The sequence below is a fragment of the Lynx rufus genome, unplaced genomic scaffold (assembly GCF_022079265.1).
Source record: "Lynx rufus isolate CCGP_SWC_20201006 ecotype Redwood Valley unplaced genomic scaffold, mLynRuf1.p SCAF_7, whole genome shotgun sequence".
Lineage (NCBI taxonomy): Eukaryota > Metazoa > Chordata > Mammalia > Carnivora > Felidae > Lynx > Lynx rufus.
The window spans coordinates 60,226,705-60,245,014 of NW_025814889.1; the positions used below are offsets into that span (position 1 = coordinate 60,226,705).

Sequence of the window (18,310 nt, forward strand, 5' to 3'; positions counted from 1 at the left end):
GGTTTTACATTTTAAAATAGGAATTTCCTGTGATGGCATTTGAAACTCCAGACAGGCTGTAAAGGAATCAGTTGTTTGGATCCTTGGAACTCCAACATTTTATGACCAATGCCCACAGGCATAGTTGTTCGTTGTGTTTTTCTGCAGGTGGGGTGGGGAGAAGGCAGTCATCAAGATACACCTCACAAACATACACCATGGAACAGGAGATGCCACCTTGCTCTCTTTTTTCCCATTCCACTCAATATTGGGCCCCACTACACTCATAGGGTGGATTTAGAAATGCATGGAGAGAGTCAACACACTGTAACTGAGCTTCCAGTACAAGGCTTGGCAAAATATCGTCTTGTATGTAAAATTTCCAAGACAACATGGATTTTGAGGTCTCTAAACATCAACCTCCTATCCAATGAGGGCAGGTTCAGCATAATAGAGGTAAAGATATTGCAATCACGATTGTGCTTAAATATTTTCCAACTCTAAGATATGCTTTTCCATCTTCCATATTTTAACATTTCTGAAACCAATAGATCTTACACTCACTGTGAATACTTAATTTGGTCATTTTCTCTTCCTCAAAAAGTTAATGGAAAACCTTTAACAGATAGAATCTTACAACTGTGGAAATGGTAACACTTCTAGACTGAAAATCACTTTTTCACTTTCAATTAGCAAATTACATGCTTCTTTAAAGGAGGGAAACAAGGGAATAACTTTAAAAATCAGGCTGTCGTTCTCATCCCTCATCCCACCCCAATCTGTAAGGTGCCAAACAATTTTGTTCTCAGAATTTTTCTCCCAACTGGGAATCTGAACAGGTAACCATCCTGGTTGGGAAATTTCTTAACAAAATTCACTCAGTAGATTTTTAGAAGTGTGAACTTCCACCACTTACAAATTTAAATTATTTGCTCCTGTGGATCATAAGTTATCATTAACGGAAGGCTCTAATAGCATTTGTAGGGCATGGGTTTCCTCCTTTTGTCTAGTTAGCCTTCTTTCAATTGAGTTACCAAGTGCCCTTGTTGGCACAGGCAGGCCAATATTCTTATCTGTCACTCCAGTTCTTGGATTTAGTCTTACCATTAGTTTGAAAAGGCACATTTGTGAAAGCTCTGTGGAAATCCATGTTGAGTGCTCTCTTGAGTACATTCTGAGTGATATGAGAAAGGCTTGTGTACAAGTAACTGTCAAAGGCCAAGACCACCGAGTAGGAGCCAATGAGTCCACAAGTCAGTATGTTCAGCTGTGGAAGAGTGCAAGAGTTTAGGCATGGCCACTGGTAGAACAAGAAATTGTTTCTATGCCTCATTACTGGCCTCAATCACAGGGAATCACTTCTCCCTCAGGGCCCATGAAACGGGATCAAGTCTCAGAGCTGAATAAAGGCTACCTGGCAGGTTAAACTGAAAACCACCTTCGAAACCCATAGTGAGTTCTCAAAACAGAACCTGATAGAAAATGTCTTCCCTGTGAAAGAACCTCAGCAACAAAGTCTAATTACACAAAGAATGCTTCTTTGGAGAGACCGCTGAAACTAAGCACTCACCAGGTTGTGAATAATAGTGAGCCCAACCTCTCTGCTCCCACTGTCCAAAGCATATGGACGGTGGTGACCTGCCTACTCCACTTGATGAAAAACACTCTGTGATCATTATAATCAGAACTTCTCCTACTTTCACAGTAACAAGGCTATTTAAAATTAATCATCTCATGAAGATTGTCCTACAGCTCTCCCCAGTAAATAAAACATGCAAAATGATGCAACACGTGAACAAGTGAAGGCCCGGGACAATATAGTGAATGAATCTCATTGATGAAACACTCACTATTCTTAAGCAGCCCATGAAAACTACTGGAATGAGGACAGCTATGCAGGAGAAGGTCACCCAGAACACACCATCATCATGAAAAATCTTTAGGTTCCCTGAAAAAGCAAGAAGAAATCAAGAGTTAACAACAGGTTTACCAAGTTCAATTTCATCTTCTCAACATCTGAACACAGACACACATGGAAAGTTTATTGTAACAACCAAGGCATAGGCTGGCATTTAGAAATGAATTCTGACTTTTTTGATTTAATGGCCAATACAATCCCCTTTGAAGGATGTGTCTTAGAAGGTCAAGGGGTGGGATCAAGCAGGTAAATGCTCTGCATTTACTCCCAGGGAAATGCAGAAGAGGCTGGACGAGTCTAAACTCTTCCATTCACTAGCTGTGATGCTGGGCCTCACATTCCTAACCCATAAGATAAGAAGATTGAACTATTTTGTAGTTCAAACCATCCTCTCTTGTTCTATGCTTCTATCATTCTGTGATTTTGTACTGCAAAGTAAAAAGCGCAAGTAAATGGCATTCAGAGATAACTGTATGAAATCCCACCCAAAATGAACAGCAAAATCCTTTTACTAGATTTTTACCATCAATGCATTTCCTGTCCAGCCACTGCAGACTAGAAGATGTGACTCCTCACGTATCAGGAAAGACAGGAGCTAACCACTGACCACACTCCTACTGAACCCTTCTCCAACATGCAGCACACCGGGGGTGACCCAGGAAGAATATATTAGAACTCCTATTTATAAATTAAGTTTAGAGGCGAGGGTATAAGCTGGACAATTATTTGATACTGATACTGACACCATCATTCAGCCCAACTGGAAGTGGCCCCGTATCTTAAGACCCATAAATCCCAGAAGAGGGGGAGTTCCATAGTAAGATCGGACCTTGGGACCACACATTCTGAGAAAGCGAACTGCGACGTGCTGCAGTGAGGTGGATTTATGGGTCATATTCTGTAGTTTCACTCTATTAACCTTCACAAAATACACATGCAGCTTAAAAAAAAAAAAAAAAAAAGTCAAGGAATCCAGGGATTGAAAACAGTAGTCGCGATGCCAGCATGTGAAGACTGACCCTTTCAGAGTATAAGCTCTTTGCTGGCTACATAATAAGGTGAAAACAGTAGCAATTTAATTAGATCTGAGAAGTTAGCCACCAACTAAAATTTTAATGCCTAAAAATTTTTTAATTTTAATACTTAGAAATGTTTAAAATTTTAATGCTTAAAAATAGGACTTTGCATCCACCGGAGACACTGATCCTAACTGTCCCTCAGCAAGGAGTCAGTTCATAAACAAACACATTAACTATTAAAAATTCTAACCAATCATCCCTCCAACCATTAACAAAACAAGGGAAGGGAGCTTATTAAGTAGTTGATTTAGTGCTTTTAGAATAGGGCCCTGAATATGCATTTTCAACAAACCTCCCTGTGAATCTGTCCTTTAGGCAAATCTAAACATTGCTACTGAGCATCAGACTATCTAGTTTTTATATATAAAGGTATCTAGTTTTTTATATATATTGCTACCTGCAAGGGGGCCTGTGGGAATGAACTCATAGGTTTGCTAAAATCAGAACAAAGGGACTTGGAATAGTCAGTAAACACACAGGTTGTCAATTCTTTCTGGTCTTGGGGGAAAAAAGTCTTCAGAGCGCCAACCACACTCTGTCATATCATGCATTCTTAAGAGATGACAGCCTCTTATATTCTTATATCTAACATTTCCATCAACTTTAATCTGAGGTTGATATATATAAGATATACACAAGAACTAAATTAACTTTAAGCTGAGGTTGATATATATAAGAACATTATCACAAAAAGGAAATAGCCTAAAAGAGTACCTTAAAATATAAATACTCCTTTTTTTTTTCTGCATTTTTGACAACAATCAGGAAATGTAAGTTATTATGCAACCACAAAGGGCAGTAGAATGTGCCACTCAGGCATGTGGATTATTTTGAGCTGAAGGCACTCAAGACCCAGCAGAGTCAGGAAAAACTTTTATTGCTTCCTTAACTGCCTAAAAGAATGTAAATAGGGATCCTGGCCCAGGGAGAGAACAATGAACAGAGATAACTATTTTCTCTGAAAGACTTAACTGCCTAGCAGGGCAAACATCTGATTACCAAATGTCTGCTCTTCTTATCTTCTTGTCCTCTTGCTGAATTGCACCTCCAACCCCCACCATCTGAAACCCTGCACGCTTACCCCATTTCTTAGCTCCATATGACACAGAGGTCTGAAACTGCCTGCCTTTGGGTCTCATATTTTTCTGGGTCTCCTGTATATACAAAATTAAATTTGTTTTTCTCTTATTAATCTACTTATGTCAATTTAATTATTTTATCAGCCAAAGAACCTTAGAAGGATAAAAAGGAAATTTTTCCTCCCCTACAAAAGAAAGTTAACTTAGAAAAGTTAACCACATTCTAAAAATTGACAGAAACTGAATTACTTAAAGAAAAAAAAATCTCCGACACCATCCCTGTGCTACTGACCTAGAGGACAAGTAGGTACATTAGAATATCTGGGGTTTGGCAGACGGTGGAAATGAAAACCAGGAACAAAGCACCAGGTTCCCAACTCAGCTCCAACAGAGCCATGCCCAGTTCATCTGTGGGATAAACGGAGCTTCTGCTTAAGATTCACCATGTACTGGTACTCCCTAGAGTGCCACATCACAGATACAAATTTCCAGAACTCAGGGTGCCTGGGTGGCTGAGTCGCTTAAGCATCCGACTTTGGCTTAGGTCATGATCTCATGGTTCTTGAGTTCAGGCCCCACATCGGGCTCTGTGCGGACAGCTCAGAGCCTGGAGCCTGCTTCGGATTCTGTGTCTCTCTCTCTCTGCGCCTCCCCTGCTCATGCTCGGTCTCTTTCTCAAAAATAAAAACATTAAAACAAAACAAATTTCCAGAGCTCTACAGGTAAGGCCCCAAGTCCCTGAGAGGCAGTAGTTGTACCTAGAGAGCCCAAATAAAGGTCTTTCAAACAAAAAACTGAACACACAAAACATTACATATCTCCTACCCAGGAAAGCGAAGAACATCACTGAGGAGACGAGGAAGCCCAACACTAATCCAACACACAGCATGCAGAGCAGGAGGATTCCAAATCGCCACCAAGCAGCTACCAAGAAAATCCCACCAACGCTTCCAGCGACGGCTGTCAGAATCAGACGAACTGCACAGAAGAAGATGAACTGTTTGACCAGAGGTGGCTTTTCCTACCACATGCTTCAAATACACAACACCATCACCAGAGCCAACCTTAGCCTTCCTGTAGGCCAGGTACTGAGGGGGTGACATGACACCAGCATGGCGGCAGGGGGGCGGGGGGGATGTTGTTGTCCAGGGAGGGGCTGGTCTGAGCCATGGGAACCAGCAGGTGAAGTATACCTCCCAGGACACGTGACAGGTGTGGCTTGGCACAATCTATAAACAGGGGCTAAGGAAGAACGGGGGACAAGCATTCTGTTCAATGAGACATGGCCGGGTTCTGTTTTAAGGTAAAGAAAATCTTAATATTTTTGATGGTTATAAATCTCATATCTTCAATACACTACAGAGCTAGAACACAGGTTTATAATCAACATGGCCCTTCATTTCCCTAAGTACCAAGGAATTCACCATGCAGATTAAAAACCCAGAGGAGAAGGTCTAAATAAGTAGTTTAGAAAAGAAGTCTCCATTATGGGTGGCCCATTATTTACACACGTAATAGCACACACAATACTGGTCAAACTACACAAAGAAAGGGGGAGTGTGAACACAACACCTTTCCAATGAAACTGTATTATTTTCACTTACCATCATATTTAACAAGTGTCAGTCTTGTAATCAGTATGTAGAAGAAGAGTCCCATGAAGATAAAGCCTATGAAAAACAATTCTAGTAGCAAACCACCAGAAAAAAAAAAAAAATACAAGCTATGGTTACATATTTTTTTTTACAGTGCAATTTAAATTTCTAACCTACAAATATATGCTTCAGCTCCCAGAATTTACACATATTAGGACATTTAGAGGAAAGAAATAATTACCTGAAAGACAAGAAAAATTTAGAAATCATATTAAAATGAATGCGATATTAAAGTACTAACTATTGGATACGCTCTTGCATAGAGGTCAGTTTCAGCTGGTAAGTTGTTAACTGTTAATTTCATAGCTCACTCTAACATCCTCATAGTTCCCACTGAAAACAAGAACAGTATACTTTTGTCATTGTATCTGATCTGAATCTCATCACACTCAATTTGTTACGTGAGCAAAAATAAAAAGATAAAGCAAAATAACAAACTCTTCTAAAGCAAAAAGTGACCTTTATACCTTCCTTTAATTCATCCTTTTTTGTCCAAGATGAATAATTAATCACTGTCTTCACCCACTAAAATACCTAGTAATATATTTGGGACCTTGCCTGGGGCTTAAAAATTAAATTCTTTGTTACAGAAGCATTCTATACTTTGAGGAATGAAACATGCTTCACAATATTTTCTTCTCAATCAAGAAAAAAATATAGTAATTGAGAAAGAAATGCATATTTTAATTCGTAATTTATTAAAGCAAGTTTAAAGAGTCTGAGATCAGGATTATTTTCACTCTTCCCTTGATGCTCCAGCATACCCCTTGTTAATGAATTAAATTAGGATTTTTTTTTTAGTAATTGAAAACATTGTTACATAAAAGGCAGCCCAAAAATTCAAATCAATTCAGCGAGCATAACATATACAGTCATTCCCCCCTTATCCGTGGATACTCTTTTCATGGCTTCGGTTACCCCGTGGTCCGGAAACAGATGATCCTCCTCCTGAGGTTCACCAAAAGGTCAACAGTAGCCTAAAGCTCACTGTGTGCCAATTCCTACCTACATCATACAACTCACATCATCTCATCGTACAGGCATTTTATCATCTCACATCAGCACAAGAAGGTGAGTGCAGGACAAGAAGGTATTTTGAGAGAGGGGGACCACACTGACATAACTTTTATTACAGCATATTGCCATAATTATTCTATTGCATTATTGTTGTTAATTTCTTACTGTGCCCGATTTATAAATTAACCTTTATCATAGGTATGTATTACAGGAAGAAACATAGTATATATAGGGTCCAAGTACTGTCAGTAGTTTCAGGCATCCAGTAGGGGTCTTGGAAAGTATGCCCCACGGATGGGGGAAGGGGAGGAACTATGGTATTTCGCTCCCTGAATGGTTTTCACCGAGGAGATTGTGGGAGTTCCTGTTTGCAGTCTCAACCTCCTGGACTAAGCAGACATTTCAATCTACATATAATATACCACAGACCTGCAGCATGATTTATAGGAAACATCGTCAACCACCAATACCAAAATCCACATATTCTTACACAGATGTCCTGATTTCCAACCAGTTATTTTTAGTTGGCTATCTGTCCTAGCTAGCAATTGAAGAAGTTTGCTGCGCAAATCCAATCTTGTTTCTCTCCTAAGAAGAGGAAGTTATACTCCATCATTAAGAGAAAAAATTAAAAAGCACAGCAACTAAGTAAAATCTTTACTGAAAGAACCCCAGTCACAAATCTATGAAGACAGTTGGAGATAAGCAGTTACTTAATCTACTTAGAGGTCATAAATCTCCTAGCAGAATTTAAGCAAAAAAGACCACAGCGCCTGAAAATAGCAACTATAGCAAAATACCTGTTTTCCAGAATCTGTGTCCAAAGAAACAAATGAAGAGACCAAGCAGGGCAAAAAGGGTGAAGAACACTTTGGTTGACACTCTTCCTAAAAGAAACAAAAATTTAGTGGATAATAGATACAGTTTGATCCTGGTGTTAGAACAAAGCATCACGAAAAAAGCAAAGTGAACTGACAATAATTTATTTCACACATATATATATTATAAACTTACTTTAAAAATACCCTTGCCAGCCCTAACCAATTATTTTTATGTGGGCAATGAAGACCAATGCTACTGCTATAACCAAAAGAGGAACCAGACAATACATGCTTCCTGACGAGGTATGTAGCTCTATTGTGACATATTCTTGGGCTCTTGTGTGTGAGCGCGCACGCACACACGCAACTAATAGTTCTGTTTCTTCACAAACTACAAGAAAAAAGGAGGGCAACAAGGGGGAGAACTAGGGATAAAAAGAGATTTAAATGACATTTCAAGGGGCACCTGGGTGGCTCAGTCAGGTAAGCGTCCGACTCAGGCTCAGGTCATGATCTCACTGTTCCTGAGTTCGAGCTCTGCGTTGGACTCTGTGCTGACAGCTGAGCCTGGAGCCTGCTTCGGATTCTGTGTCTCCCTCTCTCTCTCTGCCCCTCCCCGCTATGACTCTCGCGCTCAAAAATAAACATTAAAAAAAAGGTTTTTTTAGCGGCGCCTGGGTGGCTCAGTCAGTTGAGCGTCCGACTTCGGCTCAGGTCATGATCTCGCGGTTTGTGGGTTCGAGCCCCACATCAGGCTCTCTGCTGACGGCTCAGAGCCTGGGGAGCCTGCTTAGGATTCTGTGTCTCCTTCTCTCTCGGTCCCTCCCCAACTTGTGCTCTGTCTCTGTCTCTCAAAAACAAATAAATGTAAAATAAAATAAAATTTTTTTAAGACACATCAACTAAATATGATATATAGGCCTCATGTGAAACCTAATTTAAATTTTAAAAAACCTGAAAAACAATTGGGATGATTGGGAAAATGCAAATACTGGCTGTTAATTTGATGCTATTAAAAAATTATCTTCAAAATTTTTCACTGAAACTTATGTTGGTGATACTGTGGCTATTACTTTTTAAAAACGGCACTTATCTTTAAGACACACACATACACACACACAGAAATTCTGTGAGGAAAAGGACAGCCAGGAATTTGCTATTAAAAGAAAATCCAATAATAAAGGAGGGCCAGGGGTGCCTGGCTGGCTCAGTCAGTAGAGCATGTGACTCTTGATCTCAGAGCTGTGAGTTCAGGCCCCACACTGGGTGTAGAGATTACTTAAAAAAAAATCTTTGGGGTGCCTTGGTGGCTCAATAGGTTGAGCACCTGACTTCAGCTCAGGTCATGATCAAGTGGTTCGAGACTTCAAGCCCCACATCGAGCACTGTATTGTCAGCCTGTCAGCACACAGCCCACTTCGGATCCTCTGTTCCCCTCTCTCTGCCATTCCCCCACTTCCACTCTCTCAAAACATAAAAACATTAGAAAATAATAATAGGAAATTAAACTAAAAAATAAAATCTTTAAAAAAATAATAAAGGAGGGCTGGGAGACAGAGACCCAGGTGTGCATATAGCTGAAACAAAATAATAGCCATGAATCAAAACTGTTAAGGCTGAAAAACTGGTATAGAAGGTTCTTTGAAGCTCATCATAACAAAAAATTTTAACCAAAACTCACATTAAAATAAAAGAACAGGCATTACACTATATATCGCACATGAACAAATTACTGCCCATCTTCATTACACATACCGCTTTTGAAAAAAATTGAAGTATTCTAACAATAAAGCACAATATGCTTCATGATGCCAAAGAATCCCAAATCTCATGGTCCTTAATAGGCACCAACTTATAAATAACATGAACTGAAAGATACAGCTTACTAAACAGAAAAATCAACGCACTAAATTCACCGTCATGACTCCTTGTGAGATAAACACAAGAAAATAACCCCTGAACTAAAGATGAAAACACCTGTACAATTTCATGTGAAAAATGTTTTAACCTGCCACAGATCAAAACACATAAAACACTTAAGGGTGCTCAGATGCAAATACCATGAAGAGCTACATTTAAGTAAGAAACACAAGCCAGAATTTGCAGGGTATGATACATACCCACACAGCAGTGTTTCTGAGAACAAAGCACCCAAAAGAAAGATGAAACAAAAGATAAAATGCCCTGTTCTGCTTATTTCAGACCTGTGGTTGAATGCTGTTCTATGACTTAATCTTTATACCACAAACATGGAGATTGCTGGGATAATTCTTTTTTAAATAAAATGTAGTGGCAGTTTCCAGTAAGTATAATCATCAAGGTTAGAAATATCTGCTTCCCCAATAAAACCTGACACCCACAGTTAGATATTCCTCCATGATATTAGGCAGCAGAGAGAAACTAAACAGAACCCCCTATCACACAGTACCAGGAAAGGACAGAAAAAAACATCCAGGTAAAACCAGACAGCAGAAGGTTTCATAACAGGTAGACCCTAGAGACAACACGAGAGGCGAAATGGGCACTTTTGGGGGCAGTGCAGACAAAGGAATGAACGGATGGGGAGAATGGAAGACAGTCCAAGTGTAGAGGGTCTTCAATCATCACAGTATCACTCTAGGTTATGATACACAGGCCAAGGTCTTAATTAAAAGGCAATGCGGGGGCACCTGGGTGTCTCAGGCGGTTGAGTATCTGACTTGGGCTCAAGTCATGATCTGATGGTTTGCAAGTTTGAGTCCCACATCGGACTCTCTGCCATCAGCGCAAAGCCCACTTCAGATTCTATGTCTCACTCTCTCTGCCCCTCCACTTGCACTCTATCTCTCTCAAAAATAAATAAACATTAAAAAAAAAAAAAGGCAATGTGGATACTTCCTCCCTATTCAAGCTCAGGAAGGACATCCTCACATACATGGAGCTTGAAAATGAAAGCAACAACCGGACCAATGTTACTAGGAGGGGTCAACCCTAGGTTGGAGTAATAGGATCAGAGCTCTCCTTCTTAGGCTAACACATACAGACTGAGACCCAGGAGAGAGAGGCTCTGATTAGGAGGGCCTCTAGTATGGAAGGGCTCAAGGGAAGGGGAGTAGAGGAATGCAGATGAGATTAAGTCTATCAGTGAAAACACAAAATTTACATCTGCCTGGGTCTCCTACACTGTATCTCTCCAGGATCCTGAGCATGGTTGTGGAAGACTGGGTGGGATGTGATACAGCTCCAGCAGAGGAGAGGAAGCCCGGACCAAACACAGTGGAGAGACTTCATTCTTTAGAGCAAAACTCTTTGATAGTGCTATTTGGACTCTTCTCCAATTTCTTTCCTCCTATTTGTTCTTGAGCATACTCTGGTAAGGCTTACCCTAGCACTCCAATGAAACAGCTCCAACCAACAGTCTCCACATTGCTAAATCCAACGGTCATTTTTCAGTTCCTAATTTCCCGACCTCCAAACACTGGAGTGCCTAGTATCCTTAGACTCCGTTCCTTTTCTACATTCTCACTCCACAGGTAATGCCATTTAGTCCATGGCCTTAAATGCCATCTATTAAGCTGATGACTTCCAAGGTAATCTCCAGCCCAAACCTCTCCCCTGAATTCCAGCATACATATAACCAACTGTCAATCCAACATGTCCATTTGAATGCCTCCTAAGGTTCTCAAACTGAACGTGTCCAAAACTGAACTCCTGATACATCCTCCCAAACCTGCTCCTCCAACAGTCTTTCCTGCCTCCGTGAATGGCAGCCCTAGCTCTCTAGTTGCTCGGGGTTAAAACGGCAGTCATCCTTTTCACCTCTCTTCAACCGCCTCATCTAACCCACCAGCAACTACTACTAACTCACTATTTCAAACTACATGCAGCCACTCATGGGTCAACTCTGGGACAATCTGAACATGAAAATAACAATAGTGATAGATTATAATCCAGAGAATTAAGAATCCATGGGTTCTTGTATATAAATACATAAATTAAATAGGGGAGAAAAGAAAGCTTTTCCTTACAACAGAATGCCAACTAATAACTATGAAAATTGATGAAATTAGAAAATTGCCATTTGGCAACCACCGAGTAATGAACGTTTCAGGCGAAGATCATGGGATGCTAAACCTAGCAAGGGAGAATTGAAGAAGGGGATATCTAGCTGCATTCAGAGTCCTGCCTAAAAATACTTAAAAGGAAAACAGTTACTTTACAAAGGAGAAACCTGGCAGACACCACTATCCGAATATTCAATGTTACCACCACCGGTAATGGGACAAATAGATATAAAGTGCCCCCTGAGTGGGACACAACATCACTTCTTTGTATTCCTGCCAAAAATGCAAACTGTGAATTTATTTTTTTTTTTCAATTTTTTTTTTTCAACATTTATTTATTTTTGGGACAAAGAGAGACAGAGCATGAACGGGGGAGGGGCAGAGAGAGAGGGAGACACAGAATCGGAAACCAGGCTCCAGGCTCTGAGCCATCAGCCCAGAGCCCGACGCGGGGCTCGAACTCACGGACCGCGAGATCGTGACCTGGCTGAAGTCGGACGCTTAACCGACCGCGCCACCCAGGCGCCCCTGCAAACTGTGAATTTAATCACGAGGAAACATGAGACAAACCCCAACTGATGATCTTCTAAAAAAAGAAAAAAATAGCACCTACTCCTCAAAAAGGTCAAGGACTTTTTTTTTTTTTTGAGGTTACTTATTTTGAAAGAGAGAAAAAGAGAGTGCGCACAAGCAGGGGAGGAACAGAGAGAGGGAGAGGGAGAACCCAAATAGGCTCCGTACTGTCAGTGCAGAGCCTGATGTGGGGCTTGAACTCACGAACTGCAAGATCACATAGGTCAAGGTCTTGAAAGACAAAATGAGACTAAGTAATCGTTCCAGATTACAGAAGACTAAAGAGACATATCAGTTAAATGCAACATGTGATCACATTTTTTAAAATAAAGGCAATTAGTAGAATGACTAGTGAAATTTGGTAGCGTCTGTAATATTAAATAACAGTGATGTGAATTACTGCCAATTTTGTGAATTTGATCTTTTTACTATGCTTACATAAGAAAATAAAATTTAAGGGAAAAAGGTCTTCATGTCTGCAACTTCCTCTCAAACAGCTCACAGGGAAAGGTAATGTATGTGCACATGAGCGCACTACAGAGAGTTACAAAGCAAACAGCATGATAACGTTAACATTCTGAGGAATCCGGGTGAAGATTATGCAGTAATTCTTAGTATTTCTTCATCTTTTCTGTGAAACTATTTCAGAATAAAATGTTAAATACACACACGCACGATCTTGCAACCCCTCAATGCCACCATTCTATCTAAACCACCGTCCTCTCTCATCTGTATTACCATGGCCTGCTAATCAATCTCCATTTCTGATCTTGCCCTGACTTTTCTCAAAAAAGCAGCCGAGTGATACCGTCAAAATAGGAGTTGGATCATGGCATTCCCTGCTCAAAACCTCCAAAGCCTTTCCATTTCACTCTGAACAGAAGCTGACTCCCGCACTGTGACCTACGTGGCTGCACCTTTCACCCTCCCCAGTCTCCTCCAGCCACTTCTCACAGAAGTTCTTCAAACACACCGAGAAGGCTCCTATCTGAGGACCTTTGTTCCCTCTGCCTGGCAGTATTGCTCAGACATGTGTGGTTCCCTGCTTCGCCTCGGGTCTCTACTCAATGGTTAGCTCCCCACCATGGGCTTCCCTGGCCATCTCTCTCAAAACTCCCCCCTCACTGCCACTTGTTATCTACCTTCCCTATGTAATTTTCACTTCTTAGTGCTCATCAGTTCCTCACATGATGTGTATTTTACAAATTTATCTTGTCTGGCTCATCTCCCCTGCTGGAACATAAGCTCCGAAAGAGCAGGTGTCTTGTCTGTTTTGTTCACTGCTGTATATATACCTGTGCCTAGAAACAGATGGAATAATGTAGGGGCTCAAAAGGCATCTACTGAATGAAGACTAGACAAAAGCACTTTTTAATATTCTTATGTTCTGTATTGGTTGACATAAACCTGCAAAGTCGAAGAAGAAATTTCAAAGTTTAAATCCATATACTCACCAAGGGAAGAACAATTACCCTCCACGGCCGCAAAGCTGCAAGCATATGTATGAGCAGGAACATAAGCAGCAGATGTATTTAGAAATGGATCCCGAACAACAATGTTATAAATGACACCTTGTCCTCGGAGGGAGGAGAAGGAAACAGTTGTCTTATCATTAGCTGTGAGGGTAACCACCTGAAGCCAAAAATAATCTGTGATTAGTGTTCAGATTTTTTTAAAAAGCTGTTCTATTATAATCCCACCTACATGTGATATTAAATTGTAATATTAAGTTATAATTCTTGTTTAAAATACATACCGACCCATTTAGCTCTGTCAAAAGATTGTCCTACACAGTTTATATACATGCTACTATAAGGAAGTTCTTACACAAAATGCTTCTAAAGTTTTTGTATAGCATCAAATGTCAACGATGTAAGTAAAAGTGTAAACACTAGGACAAAATTGAAAATTTTTTTCTCATATGCTAGATTATAAACACAAGGGCAAGAGCCAGATTTATTCTGCTCACTAGTCTTTCTTCTCTTCATACTCAGCACAATGCTTGACACAGAGTTAGTGTTCAACAAATGTTAGCTATTGCTACTAGCTATAGAACTGTCATAGACAAGTGTTTACTAACATCTCACAGGACCCATTTATTTTTGTCTAACAGACTCTGCAGTAAGAAAACATTCCACATAGTTGTATTATGCAGTAGTCTTTCACTTCAAAAACTCCCTTTTAAAGCTTGTTAATTTTTAGATAGGTAACAGAAGATATGTGTTTTTAGATATATGTAACATAAGAAACAAAGGCCCTACATGGCCAGAATACACAAATATGTTCCTGCTAATAAAAGTTAAAACATTTAATATTAGAGTTTCAGGAATAATTACAAGCCTCTTAGAAAACTTCTGTTTAAAAATATTGCTTAGCCTTCAAAAATATGTTTCTGGCAAAGGACTGGTCAAGTTCAACAAAATGTTAACATTACCTCCTACCCCCAAATTTTTTATTATGAATAATCCAACCTTATAGAAATGTTGAAAGAATAAAATGAATGAACTATATATACCACCACTTATATTTAACAATTGTTAATGTTTTGTATTTCTTTTTTTATTCCTCTCTCCTTCTTCCTCTTTTTCCTGCTGAACCATTTTACAGTAAGTTACAGATATAACATTTCACTCCTAAATGCTTCAATGTGCACACTCTAAAACAGTGTTTCTCAAACCTAATGTGCCTGTAAATCACTGGTAGAACTTGTTATAATTCAGATTCTGATTCTGTTGGTCAGAGGAGGCACCCGAGAGAGGGTCCACTTTTCTAGCACTCTTCAGGTGATGTCAATGCTACCCATTCATCTACACTCTGAGTAGCAAGGCACTAAGTGCGAGGGTATTCTATAAATCCCTAATGCCTTTGCTCACCTAAGAAAATCAATAATCTCTTATAATCTAATACACAGTCCATATTCAGATTTTCCCGTATGTCTTTTAAAGCTGTTCCCCACCGCTTAACCAAAATCCAACCATTTTATGCATGGTGTTTATCTCCAATCTAGGATCATCCTTCCCATCACTCCCTCCCACCCATCCAATGACCTTTAAGGACATCTAAGAACACTTGTCTTATAGGGGCATCTGACTGGCTCAGTTGGTAAAGCATGAGACTCCTTTTTTTGTTTTTGTTTTTTTAAGTTTATTTATCCATTTTGAAACAGAGAGAGAGAGTCAGAGAGAGAAGGAGAGAGAGAATCCCAAGCAGGCTCTATGTTGTCAGCGCAGAGCCCAATACAGAGCTCGAACTCACGAACTGTGAGATCATGACCTAAGCAGAAACCAAGAGTTGGATGCTCAATGGACTGAGCTGCCCAGGTGCCCCAGCATGCGACTCTTGACCTCAGTATTGTAAATTCAAGTCCTACATTGGGTGTAGAGATTACTTAAAAATAAAATCTAAAAAAACAAAAAACAAAAAACAAAACAAAACGAAACAAGAGCAGTTGTCTTACTGAACATTCCACAATCTGGATTTGTCAGATTGTGCTCAAGGTATCCGACTTATTCTTTTATCCCATGTATTTTCTGCAAACAGGAATTACAATGGACTGAATTCAGTTAAACATATTTTGCTAGAATACTTTATAGATGATGGTGATGATGTCAGATTGTGCCGTATGAGCATATAACGCAAGCCAACCTGCCATCAGTGAATCTAACTGACCACATGGATAAGATGGAGACCCTCAGATCATTCCATTTCAAAAGTACTTTTCCCTTTGGCAATTAGAATTAATCTCAGCATGCTATTTAGGCATCCTGAGAATATCCTGTTCCCCAACAATCTTTCATCTGATGATCCTTGCCTGAATTATTTCACTAGGGTTCAAAGAAAGGTGATTTTCTAATCCTAATACTCCTTCTACATATATTGGCCAGTATTATTCAGTAAAGAGCTTTCTCTCATCAACTAGGATGAATTTCAGTTCCTCTTTTACAAAAGGCAGTGTAAATTCCTTCCCTGTATCAATTTCCAGAGTAATTTGGTAGAAGAATCTTCTCCAATGATAGCAACTGACGAGTTTTCTTTTTCTTTCTTTTTTTAAAAAAAAAATATTTTTTTGATGTTTATTTATTTTTGAAGGAGAGACAGAGCATGAGGAGGGAGGGGCAGAGAGAGAGGGAGACACAGAATCCGAAGCAGACTCCAGGCTCTGAACTGTCAGCACAGAGCCCGAAGCAAGGCTCGAACCCGTAAACCACAAGATCATGACCTGAGCCAAAGTCAGAGGCTTAACCGACTGAGCCACCCAGGTGCCCCTCTTTTTTTTTTTCTTTCTTAATATCAGTGTGGTCTTGTTTTTATTCAAAACTTATAAGCAATCATTATTCTTTTTGATGACTGAATTGTCCCAAAGTTGGCCAGTATAAACCTCTTCAAAGTCTCCAGTTTTTCACACATGTCCTCATTAGTCACGGAGGGTTTCCTTCAACTCTGGCATACCATATTCTAACTCTTAACTTAAAGTTAAAAAGTAACCTAAAAAGCTCCTCTTATATGAATTCTTGTATTCTTCATGAGAATACAATCAATCTTCAAAATTTTCTATGTAAAAAGGCAACTGGTAAACTTATCCAAAAGACCTTCCAAATTTGTGAATAAGCACAGTGAGTCTTCTTGTATAAGGCTCCTTCTTAGCATGCGACCATGACATCCTAGGTGACATGACATCAAAATGAGATCTTGCTCTTCAACAGACTGAGGCCCCTGGGCTAATCACATATGCTCTGTTTCAGTCACTTCTTTCTACCTAATCTGTAACCTATCAGCCCTCTGGGAAGAATCAGAGCAGTCTATAAAAACTCTACCCATCAACCATTAGACTGAAGGATGAACCTGTAGGTTACACTGCTTTCAGGTACCTTTTAAGACATAAATCCTGCCCTCCACAAAAATGATCTATAGCATGAATCTCAAATTTTAATATGCATAGGAATCACCTTGGGACCTCAAAACTCAAATTTTGATTCAGTCGGTCCTGGGTGGAGCTGAGGAGTCTGTAATTCTAACAAACTCCCAGGTGATGCCAATGCTGCTGGGGGTCAGTACCCTACACTTGGTATACCAAGAGTTTACAGGGGTTCAAAAGGTCAGAGAAAACTTTTGCTCCAAGTTAGAGGCTTTGAGTTTGGGTTTAAATATTAATGACAACGTGTGGGCACCCAGGTGGCTCAGTCAGTTAAGGGTGCAACTCTTGGTTTCAGCTCATGTCATTATCTCAGTCTGCGAGGGTTCGAGCCCTGAGTCAGGCTCTGTGCTGGCAGCGTGGAGCCTGCTTGGAATTCTCTCTGCCCCTCCTCTACTCATGCTTTCACACTCTCTCAAAATAAATAAATAAACCTTAAAAAAAAAATATATATATATATATTAATGACAATATGTACATCCTTAAACAGTTTCTCATTGTCTTTTGTCAAAACACTGTAACTTTTACACTTGCCAAAAGTTTTTTAACATTCATTTTTGAGAGACAGAATGTGAGTGGGAGAGGGGCAGAGAGAGATGGAGACACATAATCTAAAGCAGGCTCCAGGCTGTGAGCTGTCAGTACAGAGCCCAACGTGGGTCTCTAACTCACGAACCGTGAGATGATGACCTGAGCCGAAGTCAGAGGCTTAACCGGCTGAGCCACCCAGGCGCCCCAAAATGTAATACAATTTAAAGCACTTCCTCAAAAGCCAACATTACTCTGGGATATCACTAACAAGACAATAATGAAATAAAAGATAATAAAGTGAGAATCCCAGAAAGACCAAGGACACAGTAAAGAAGTAAGCTCCAGCAAGCTTCTCCCCTTCCCAGCTCTTACAAATCTGGCCCACACAAATTAAGAACCAGATTTACCTTGATAGCATTAGCCTTCACCTGAGGCACCTCGGCCATCCTCTGCAGATGCTTCAGCAACCCCTCTTCGGTGAGGTCATTCTCAGGCAGAAAATACTGATAGACATCATACAGCAACCTCCACCTAGAGTCCCGTTCCATCCCAATGTCACATGGCGGAGGATTTGTGCCTCTAAAGTCAACCAACAAAATTGAACATCAATCTCTTGTGGTGCATGTCCCATCTATAAAAGGAACCAAAAGCTCAAATTTCAAACTTCTGCATCGATTCCAATTTTGGCATTGTGAAGAAAAGT

General features: G+C 40.0%; 1 protein-coding gene across 1 annotated transcript in view; it reads right to left on the bottom strand.

The window, feature by feature from the left end:
• TM7SF3 (transmembrane 7 superfamily member 3) overlaps positions 1–18,310 on the bottom strand; it is a 35,974-nt gene that overhangs the window by 1,390 nt on the left and 16,274 nt on the right. The window contains exons 5-11 of the mRNA XM_047066067.1: positions 18,015–18,186; positions 13,619–13,796; positions 7,528–7,614; positions 5,660–5,740; positions 4,881–5,033; positions 1,830–1,927; positions 1,084–1,246 (exon numbers count right to left, since the gene is read on the bottom strand). Coding sequence (XP_046922023.1) covers positions 1,084–1,246; positions 1,830–1,927; positions 4,881–5,033; positions 5,660–5,740; positions 7,528–7,614; positions 13,619–13,796; positions 18,015–18,186 — 932 coding nt within the window. The remainder of the gene's footprint in view (positions 1–1,083; positions 1,247–1,829; positions 1,928–4,880; positions 5,034–5,659; positions 5,741–7,527; positions 7,615–13,618; positions 13,797–18,014; positions 18,187–18,310) is intronic.